The sequence below is a fragment of the Achroia grisella genome, unplaced genomic scaffold, assembly GCF_030625045.1.
Source record: "Achroia grisella isolate CSIRO2021 unplaced genomic scaffold, CSIRO_AGI_Agris_v1 utg551, whole genome shotgun sequence".
NCBI lineage: Eukaryota > Metazoa > Arthropoda > Insecta > Lepidoptera > Pyralidae > Achroia > Achroia grisella.
This window is the reverse complement of record NW_026712935.1, coordinates 26,168-38,695: the sequence shown is the minus strand read 5'-3', so window position 1 is coordinate 38,695 and position 12,528 is coordinate 26,168. Positions and strand designations below refer to the sequence as shown.

Below are 12,528 nucleotides of genomic sequence, written 5' to 3'. Positions count from 1 at the left end.
TTCATTTAGTTTTCACTAATACAATACTTCAAAGAATCCATATCACTCATATATTTTCCATCATATAGTATGCCTATATGAATATGTATATCCCACTATGTTCATTACCATACAATATGATGTTTTACAACTTCTAAATTAGAAGTACATAAAATACATGTCCGTAATGTACAAAATGAGTTTCTATAGTTTTTATCGGATCTTAGTCTAAGGTCAAAATAATATTATAAAAGTGTTTACTAAGTCATGATTAGTTATTTATCCTTTTTGCCTTAAGTGATATTAGTCGATGGACATTCTTAAATACAATATATTACTGGTAATTGGCGGAGTATACTTAACATATCTTGTACAGCATGTATCCTCATTGCCGGCTAGTTCTGCCACAAGACGTAATAAACTTGCACCATACCCCACTTCGGATTTAAGGCCGTTCAAAAAAGCCTTAGGTTACCACGAAGATACATACCTAAACTTCACAGAATTGGCAACCAAACATGGATATCGAAGTGAAGAGCATACAGTAACAACTGAAGATGGTTACATTTTAACAGCATTCAGAATTTTAACAAACTGTCAAGAATCAAGTAAACGACACCCGGTGTTATTAATGCATGGAATTTTCGACAGCTCTGATGTATGGATAATTCCAGACAAAGATACAGCAATTGGATACATACTTGCCAAGAATTGCTACGACGTATGGGCGCATAACCACAGAGGAAATAGGTACTCCAGAAAACACGTTGAATATAATCCTGACACTGACATGGAGTACTGGAATTACTCATTCGACGAACATGGACATTTCGACGTTCCTGCTATAGTAGACTATATTCTTCGAGTAACTCAACGGCAAAAGATCAGTTATATAGGACATTCTCAAGGAACTACAGATTTCTTTGTGATGACTTCACTGAGGCCCGAATACAATGATAAGATTCACGTAGCCATCCATCTGGCTCCTGTCGCGTGGATGACAAATATTGCCAACCCTATATTGAAGGTTGTGTCGCAAGCAACGCAACTTCTCAAAATTTTCTTAGATTCCTCCGGTAATAGTGAATTGTTATCACATGATCAACCTATACACTTTATATTTGAAATATTATGCCAAGTGTTCTCGAATTCCTTTTGTAGTACTTCATTATATGCTGCCACAGGTTACGTAAATGGAACTATACCAAGTAAGACGTTAGAGATAGCATTTGGTCATCTACTTAGTGGTACTTCATCAAAAAGTCTGGCGCATTTCGGTCAATTAATAAATTCCAAGCATTTCCAGCGATACGACGAAGGTGTGGAAGGAAATGTGAAAAGATACGGAACGTCTATACCACCCCAATATAATGTGTCGCTAATAAGTTCACCAATAGTTTTAATTTGTGGTGAAAATGATTGGTTATCTTCGTTAAAAGATATAGACACGCTCAGTTCTGAATTACCAAATCTTGTAGAAAATTACGTAGTGCCAGAACCAAGCTGGAGTCATCATAATCATGTGTGGGGTGTAAAGGCGCCGAAATACGTGTTTCCAAAAATATTGGAATATTTGGAAAAATTTAATTGATACGCCGGTTTTACATTCATAAATATAGTTCTCATTAATCTAGCAAATATAAAAGATAACAAGAAATAGTAAATACAATTACCACGCAAAAATTTTATGTGCCTAAGGACATAAAAATAAATTTTTATTTAATTTAAAATTGTATGATAAGATGTTCGAATAATTTCGGAAGTATGTGATAATGTTTTTAATCGTGTATTGTGTGTGTGTATTTATTGAAAAATATGCAGAATATGTATCTAAAAATAATATATCACTTTGTATTGTCTTTATTCTAAATGACGCAACGGACTGCACAGTTTTCACTATAATTTCGAGATATAGGACCTCCGTCATATACACTGTATACCCGTGTGAAGCCGAGGTGATTGCTAGTACTCTATATAATATACAAATTACAAAATACGTATTTTAAATATGCAAATGTGAATCAAAGTTCAATGAGAATATTATAATTGTGCATCCGATTGCCAGTCAGCAATATATTTCTAATATTTAGTATTGGGTTCTGTACCAAAGAAGTAATAATATAATTTATAATAGATACAGTAGCTTTATTTATATTCTTCCAAAACAACATTGAAAGTCGTATTATGTTTCATAAAAGAAAGTTAATTCTATACTGTATTTACAAATAATATTTAGATTCACTTCCTCATAAGTTACATGGAATCAGAACCAGAAATATCAACGAAACTAGATCATTAATTTCGAGAAAAGATTGTATATATTGTATAAGTACTGGCATTCGTATTTATATTAAGTGCTAAATTTATTTCAATTAATTTCTTTACCTTGGCGCATGTCATTACTATTAAAGTTTATGATAAATATAGTATACGTGGAACGTATAGTTTCAGTATTGGTTTTGGTATCAAATTCTATATCACAGATGTATATAAAATTACGTTGCAATTCTATGCACGCTTTACTTACACAATTCAGTCTTACGTAACTACTTTTTTGTCTATAATTGTTAATGCACAGTTCATCGTATACTATTGCAATTGAAGCCATCCAACATCAATCCCCTGGCTGTAAATATCCTTAATAAATCTATGTGAAAAACGGAGATTTAAGAGAATGTTATAAAAAAATATTTTTTATGTCTAATGTATATAACACTGTCGATATTCAACCTCGAATTCATTATATATTAACAGCTGTCTATTTAATGAGTGATAATCCTTCGGTCACAAGTCTACCTTGAGAAGTGAATCTCGACTATCTTCACATCCAGTTACTTAAGAGTTACCTATTATGTAAGCGGAGTGCCAGAGAACAAATAACATTAAAGCATCGTGAACGTGTTGCTGATTTCATTAGATCAATTGCAGTTTATTCTATCAATCATTAAATTGTATATTATTATACAACTGCATTTAATAGGTACATTGTGAGCTATGTAGACCTCGTAAAAATTTGTCTGCGTGTCTACCTCGGTCTCACCTATTTCAATCGCCAATAAAGGTTGTAGGACTTATCGTACTTTTACTGATTCATCCTAACTAATCAGTAAAATTAGTAGTAAGATCTATAACAGGACATCGTCGACCAATAATTACCTGACATTGAGGGTGACGTAGCTGGAGCTTGATTCCACAACGCAAGCTTCAAAGCCTTCGGTTCGGCCAACATGCTGCCCACCTTTATGAAGGAAGTCTACTGAGCGAAGGAGGTGGTGTATCCGCGCTACCGTATCAGATTATTAAAGAATTTATTCAAACCAAAAACAAAATTATAACAATAACATGTTAAACGTATACAACTACACTAGTTTATAAAAACTGTGTTGCAGTTATTTGCGCCTGATTGCCGTCGTCAGTGCCGTGACCATAGAGACAAATTGAATTTTTATTTTATTATTCTTTTTTATGTATTAGTCTCTAAGGTATTTATAATATGGGCCTGAATTAAATTAAAAAAATAACATCTCAGTTCTCCGGAATTGCACTAGTGATATCAGCACGCATGAGTGATATCACGGGCGTCACGTGATCACGTGATAACTGTTCATGTATATAGGCGACAGTTACCACTTACCATCAGATGCATCAACAGCTTGTTTACCGTTCCGATTACATAAAAAAATGTTACGGCGAAGCAACACCGTCTCTGGGGGACACTACTCACGAACCCATTTTCTACGTTGTTTTGTAATTCTATTCAATTCAGTAATTGTTTATGTCATCATTCAAACTCTTGTAGGACTGTGTAATGTAGTAATTTCTCGTTTGTTTTCTACGTTGCGGTACAAGCTGAATGACTGCAAAAATCTGTTGATGAACCGGTAGCTCAACAGTAAGATCAGGATCTTACTTCGTTACGCTTCATGTCATTAGTAATGTATTTACGCTGCCCTCCATTACAATACAGATACTTATGCCTAATTGTTTATTTTTAAATAAAATAACAATTATATTTATTACATTTATTAGGAACGTATCTATTTTCTATCTATTTAGAATAATATCATCCACTTATATGGATCGATGAAATATTTATTTTACTATCTTTTTTATATGTCTTTTGCAGTTAATCTACGAAATTAAAGCCAGCAATATTAAAATTTAATTTTGAATTTCGTATTTTTAATCAAATTTTAAATGATTCTTGGTCCTTGTAATCCGAGGAGATAGAATTTTCACAGATTTATCGCACTAAAATGATAGTAGGTTCAAATAGTCAAAATTAACATGTTTAATTGTAAATGGAATATAATTGCGAAATTTATACAATACGAAAATACTACTATATGTTTAGAAATTCTAGATTTATATATAATATCTATCTACCTAACATATGCATTCTATTGGTAAATGTATTCAGTAAGCTACGGTACTGCGTGTTTACTATTACATGTTGTTATTTTTAGCTGACCGACTATTGTGATAGAGTATGTAAGTAGATTACAAAATTAATAATTTGTTGCTGAAAATTAAGTCTAACAATGCAGTTATTAATGTATGTATGTGATACCGTTTCCATTACATATGTATTCATAAGATATTAATAGTACCTTAAAGACTTTTATTACAGATGGGGTAGTCTTGGTTAGTATTACAGATGGGGTATTGTCTTTGCCTTGAACTTCACTAAACTGACATGTGATGAACGCAGCACTCAAAATGATGATATTTCGGTCAATAAAGAATCTAACATAATAGAAGCAAGCCTATCGCTGATTCTCGGATTAATAAAATTGTTATCGATGTTTCCTTGACTTGAAAAGTTATACAGAAATATAAATTATCATATTTTTTTGTATCGGGTAGATATGAACTCACAACCTTAAGTCCTAAAAGTCGGGATTGTAAATCACTGCATAGCAATCAATGCAGCAGATGATGAGTAGACTTCATCATCTGCTTAGAGTAAACTGAGGTTCAATTACGTATTTGAAATATACTCTTATTTATGGTTTAGTTTACATATGCTATGTCATGTATCCCTGGGTATTTATTATTACTATAAACTATTTTGGAGATCACTAAGAATCCATTTAAAAATGTTCCGAATCGCGCATTTAAAAATTCTGTTCTATTTGTATAAAATAGGTTTAATGCTGTAAACTTTCTATTTCATTTCCTAATGAAATAGAAAGTTTACCTATTAACAATTGTGTGTAATCTGTGGTAATAATCACTTACTTAATTAATTAACTATTAATATTTCACAATAATATTCCAGATTCGATAATAACCTTATTAGGGTAAAATCTATAGCAAAAAATGTACTTTATTGCGACTGTGTAACTCATTAACTGTCATCAAAATACATTCGATTAGCTAACGGTGCCCGGTCCGATGACACGGTGAATCAAATTACCATGGACCTTCGACTTACTTGCCTGTATATACTGTATGTCGTGACCAGATCGTATAATTAAAAATAAAATTGTCGACTGTTTCATAAATTTATGACAATTTTTTAAACTAACGTTTCGTATTGCAAATTTCAAAGAGAAACAAGCAAGTTTCTTGCGGCTTCTTTTTGTGATGAGAAAACGTTCCGAATGAGCGGTAGATTAAAAAAATAAGTGATGACTATTCAAAAGTGCTCTAATTCTAAGTTTATTAAATTAAATGATTTTTTATTCTAATCTATTCTGTGAAATATTATAATACATTATTTTGTAAAAAAAATCCATTCCACCTCGTTTGGTGATGTAAACAACTCAGCATAGCTATTCTATAATGATGGAGTTTATGACCAATATTTAAGGTTTATGGTTTATATTGAAATAGTTTCATTATTGCCCATTAACGGCGCTGATAGTATGTTATCTACCTAACATGTGAACATGTTGATTATGCAATAGATCATGGTCACGCTGAACTATATTAATTCTATTTATGAATAAAATAAATGTCTAGTCAAACTTTAACAAATACTTATGTTTTCTTGACACATTTATATTACGATTCTATTTAAGTAATATGGCAAAAGAAGAAATTAAACAATAAATGGTATAATAATATTCCCAGTAATAATATAAGTAGTATATAAATAGTATGCATGTCTCATGAAAAACTACTATCTTATACTAATATATCATCAATTCTATGATCAGGACACGACATATGATTGTATTTTCCAAAATAATACATTGCATATTAGTCCCTATTACATAACCTTTAAGTTTTAAAATTGATTAATGCCTCCATCACAGATTGCCTTAGTCGTCACCTGGTGTACATTTGTGAAATTGGGAGCGTCTTTTTGAATATTTATGCACTGTCCAAGGTCCTGTAAATTGTTCTACATATAAAGCAAAATGTTATGGAAAACAATGAGCCTGTGCCGTTAATTATACCGTTATGTATATTTATTGAAATAATCAAACAGGTTGCCGTTTTAGAATTCTATCGTTATTGCAATGCAAAAAAATATATATATATTGCTTTGTAAGTTATATCCGTTATACAGTGCTGATTAGGTAGTGAATTTACAGGATAAGAGGCTTGACATCTTAGTACCCTGAATAACACCACAGTGGCCCGGTATCACATGATAAAATATAATTTCCATAGTGCTGTTTATAGGCGACAATTACAACTTACCATAAATAAAAAACAAATTATTCTAATTTTTGCAATCACCATCAACTTATGTTAAGTTTGAAACCAGATTTTTAATAGTACTTAATTTCATTTATAGTCATAATAATCTAATCAACATTTTTCCAAATATCTTATTTGAAATAAGAATATTTAAATTTATAAAATATATTTTGCTTTGTCTACGTTAAAACTCTCGGAAATCTAAAGTTCTTTTATATACTACCTACATCTGTGATAGACAGGCTTACAACCCATCTGATTGTACATGTTCTTCGAAATCTCGGGTATTCGATTATAGATAAATGCAATGCACAAGCCATTTTACGTGTTCAGACCATATGTCAAGGTCGGAATTTGGAATACGTGGTAACTAGTAACTGAATTTTAAGTATTTGGCATACCTTCGCTGAATAGGAGTGCTAATATACATTTAGTTATCTGTTTATGTTTATGTATATATAAAAGGTAGATCCTTTTTGTACTAAAGTATTTTATTAGGTGACTGCATTTCTTTATCAATACATTTTTTCTCAGTTACGATTTCAAGCTCTATAACTAAAAAATAATAGATAACGTTAATCACCTATGACGCAAGAGTTGTATAATTATAACAATTAATTGTCTTCGTACAAATTAATTTATATTATATTTGATAATATTAGGGATTATGAAACTTCAAGCAGCTATAATATTTATTTCGACCAAGACTAAATAAAAAAAATATGTTGACATATTCGATATTCAAAATTATTGATTACTCAGTTCACGAAAGTATATCCACATATATATATTACATGTGCGTGTGACGTATTAAATCCCTAATAGCTCCATAGATGTCTATTTTACATTCAAAACGAATTTGATGTGATATATTTGATTTGAAAATAGAATATAAGTCAGTTTGTATTCTACAAAGTGACTTATACCTGATAATTCCATTTTCAAAATTCTTAACTATTTAGTAGACATACAGAATTGTACTTGCTGATGTGATATATTGCACCCGCTGCGAGCTCTATATACAAGATATAATCAAAAGGAATTTGATAGAATACCACTATGACAGAAGTTAAATATCGACATATTCGATTTTCAAAATTCTCATCTATACCTACATTATACAGAACTATTATTCACATAAGTGACCTATTGTACCCGCTGCGAGCTCCATAGATGGGTGTCCGTGTTACAGCTACGACCCACTAAGCTCGCCCTACTTCGGTCCCAATGGGCAAAAATGTCATAGTTATATCAGACTAGTGTAACGGAAGTGATATGTGTTCTGCGTTACAATGCTGTTCATTAGCCCCTATGTTGTACTTGACCTGCTATATGTAACTGTATTTTGCATTTCAATTCATAAATATACAATATTACAGGAAAATTAAAGTAGTAATCTATTGCTTTTTATGTTTACATTAATAATCACTCTGTTTAATTTTAAAGTAACAAATATGACAATTTTCTATCCTTTTGTTATTGTACTGGAATAGCAAGTAAAATAGCCTGTTTGAAGATAAGTAGCCACCATCCTCTATACCTGAACATTTTGCATTCTTGCGGGATCTTATTATTGTTACTTCATCTTAGAATTTGTCAAATAGGTGCCGTGATACGGAATTGAGTGCTTACAAATACACAATGATTTCGATGGTCTCGCGATATAGCACATCACATTTACTTTTGGTAGTTGCGGTTCAGTTTCTAGCATGATAAAAACATTTGTATTCATGTTTGTTTGTTGAATTCTATGTAATCTCATTTATAATTATACTTCTTTTTTTTGTAAATACATGCAGTATTTACAAAAAAAGAAGGTAATAATTATTTCTTTGATAGAAAGGCTTCAGTACCGATAGCTTGGGTGTCTGACTAAGGTGTGTGAATTATACTGGATAAATATTATACTAAAAAACACACAAAAAAATCTGTAATATTTTAAATGCAAATATGAATTATGTGCCTCATTGTGGCTAGTTCTGAATACTACTAATCTATACATCTATACATATAAATGAAATTGGAGTGTCTGTTTTTAATATTGAAATAACTGTCTTTTACTACATGCATGTGAATGTAAATACGGTACACCAAAATAACATTTTTTTTAATTTTTGTATGTCTGTCTGTTTGTTCCGGCTAATCTTTGAAATAGCTGGACCAAGTTTGAGGGGACTTTTTGTGGTAGGTAGCTAATATAATAAGGAGTAACTTAAGCTACTTATTTTATAAAAATAAAGTTAAATTCCACGCGGACGAAGTCGCGGGAACAGCTAGTGTTGTATAAATCTTTGATTGGCAAGTAGGTAATCTATCTTGTCACTTTGGAATCAACCCAACAGTTGGTAAATGCTAATACGAAATCAAATACTTCGTTTTATTGTGATTTTGCGTAATCATTGTGTTTGAAACTCAATGCCATGCCATATGTACATATATTATCACAACACTATCCACATAACATAATTATTAATAAATTGTGTCTATTTATAGATAATTCATGAAGTATATTATTTGGTAAGTTATATTATTTGGTTTTAATTGTGATTACAGCCGAGGGCTTTGGTGGTTTGACGATTTTACACTAGCTCTTACTTCTAGTGGTACTATTTCTAGCACAGTACAATCATTTGTATTCATTACTACGATTGTTTGTATTGGCAGACCAATACAAACAATCGTGCTTTCTATATATATTATGTATGTATTTACACAAATAATGTATTAAAGTATATAATTATCTTAACTGTGATTTAAGTGTAATATTTATTTATATCAGTTGTCCAGTACCCGCAACACAAGCTCTTCTTAGCGTGAAACTAGATGGCGCTGCGTGAATCGTCCCGCGTTATTATTATTATCTACAGACATACATTGACTAAGTAGTCTGGTGATGAAATTTTTATACAATTTATGATATATTACAATAATATATTACAATTTACAATTGACAATATCCCTACAACGCGGGACATTTCACACAGCGCCATCTAACCCCATACTATGTGGGTAGTAAGTGGGGGTTATTAGTAATTGGAACTACGTTAAACGACGAATGCTAAATTAGGGAAATATTTTGTTAATAATAGTCATTTCGAAACTTCTGTTCTAGGAATACGGTAATACGAGTATGTTTAACTAGTCAATGTGAGAGTGAGAACTATGCTACGACAGTAATAATAACTCAGAACAATAACTAAATCTAGGGGACAAAGAAGATTGTTGTTAATGGGGAATTGTGGCCTAGTAATGTAAAAAAGTAAATACAAAAAATGTTAATTCAATAAACAATAAATAAATAGGAATAATATACACATGCATGCATACATATGTATTATCCATATGTATGTATGTATATATATGAACATACATATACTTCAGGAAACAATCACGGTCAATTCGCGGCAGTGTGGTAATTGACAATAAAATTTCATTTAGAAATATATTTGAAGTGTACTATTTGTATTTGTTATAATAATATAATAATTGTTACATCCGCAATGGGGAAAGAAATTTCTGCGTAATCAATAAGAGCGTAGAAAGTCCCAAACAACAAATTACATAAATCGGTATACTCGCGAAATTCTGACACTGTACGTGCTGATTTAAATTCTATACAATTCCACAGAGATGCGTTTTGTTGCACAACATCTTGGCCCATCGTATTGGGAACCCGAATACGCATTTGTATTCCACGTAATGTCTCGTCTGCGATAGCATCTCACCCACGGAAACGCGACTTAAGTATTCCTAGACCTTTAATTAGTACATACGATACGTAAACGAAACGATTTCATTTTCATGTTCAGAAAACCACTTTTTTACCTAAAGAAGCAAGTTATTACTTATATAGGACATGCCAATGCAAAAAGTTATGTCTTCTTAAGTAAACACAATAAATTCGCTCTGATATAATAAATGTTACCCGAGCAATAGCTCCCTGACCACATTTCTTTTAATATCATGATTTTGTGTATTTCCCTAATAGTTTTCGTTATTACTAGAATTTTTAAATTTGAAACACTCACTAACAATTCACTCTACACTTCGCTATAATATTATTGAATATCTTTTTAAAACCATGCACACTACGTGTGGATAAATCTGATGGTGTAATAAATCTTATATCTAAATTCAACACTTAAATGAACATAAATCGTCGGTTGTAAAAGCAGTATTTCCCACTTGAACATAGAACTCGAATGCCGTCTCAATTCATATTTACTTGTTATCAATACTAGACCAGACTAAATGACATATGTACGTAATTAAAAGAGAGTGGTTTTATGGTTATCTGCTCTAAGCTTCGTGTATCTATTAGATACAGTGCAACAAAAAAAAATAATAAATAAGAAGTTTCATTACTACTTCTAGTAATAACAATAATGTATTAATCATGATTGATATGATAGTATGATATATTTTTAATTACTCGAACAAGCAATCAAACTCGCTAAAAAAACGCAAACTTTTATTACAAATACGACGTGTACCTCTACGCTTTGACAACATTACATTTTATATTGTTTTGTTTAGTACAATGTTTTCAATTTATAACACTCTAATTGCGATAGTGGGAAGAAGTGGGTTGCATGCTTTGTGCGGTGATTTCAATTAGTCATCATTATATTTTGCAACGTGTTTAGTCTCATAGCATCTATGTAGGTCTCTTTAGAAACATTCAACGTTGATTTATACACACATATGTATATGGTACATAATAAATAAATCTGGAGATGTCATAGAGAGCCTAGTAGTAGATCTAGTTTCAACCTAAGCAAGTTGCAAACTCTGCTTAGGCTGGATCTAGGCTGGTTCCATTGATTTGTTATTACTGTATAACAGTTTTTTTTGTTAAATATATGCGCGGCAATCATACAAACAGTAAATGAAACAATGTCCTAAATTCCTTTAACACTGAACTCATTAAATACTAAAATTAAATTAAAATAATAATATTATTGTATAACTTTTGCTTGTGCACTAAAATTTTGAATTCAAGAATGCTGGAGGATATAACTGGATGTTTTAATAAACAAAACAAACAATAAATACAAATAATAATAAAAAAGCAAGAATAAACACAATATAGACTTTTATTACTCTAGGAATTATATATACATATAGACAATGAATATAGCCAACGAAATACTTTTTTTCTTTAGCCACAACTTTTTGTTTTCATTACACTATGTGAGGATCTCTTAGTTATAAAACCTTGGTTATTGCTACATTCGGTGTTACCCAAACTTCATTAATGTAATATTTACCATCACTGTTTAACCTTTATGACAAATTATGATATGCAATACCGAAATTATTCATATAAATTTATGTATTGGAAATATTAATTTGAAATACAGTTTGTAGGTTAATAACATCTTTACAAACTCCACCACGACTAAAACTAGGCACACAAAATTGTTCAGTTAAACTGGCACCTAGATTTTTTTATAATTATTACCTACTTTAGATTAAATTTAGATATGATGGTAAACGTTAATTATTAATACCAAAAACAAATTTATTATTTTGTTGTGTAAATGTACACCAATTAGGTGTACAAGCGGACAGCCTGTGGCAGTAAATGGTGACCCTCGCGTATATAATTAACAACGCCATGGACATCTCGTCATCATGTAGCGCCTCTGGAACTTACAATTCTGGAGGATAAGATCTTCTCTTCTCAGCTATGTAGCTATAATGTGTAATTTTCCTGATGGCTTATATCACCGTTCAACCGAAATTGTTTTTAGGAAGCAAGCAGCATTGCCACAGAACTATATAAAACTAAGGTACCGTATATATATTAGTTGATATAAACGTATTGGAATAAGTAAAAAGTAGCTTGAACACTGAATTACAACCGTTTTCCTTTTGCCAGACAATTGACAA

General features: G+C 31.2%; 1 protein-coding gene across 1 annotated transcript; it reads left to right on the top strand.

The window, feature by feature from the left end:
• Positions 1-289: 289 nt before the first annotated feature.
• Positions 290-1,570, top strand: LOC131848378 (lipase 3-like). Its single transcript, XM_059198201.1, has one exon. It carries the CDS (start codon positions 290-292, stop codon positions 1,568-1,570), a length of 1,281 nt encoding a protein of 426 aa, XP_059054184.1.
• The last annotated feature ends 10,958 nt before the right edge of the window (positions 1,571-12,528 follow it).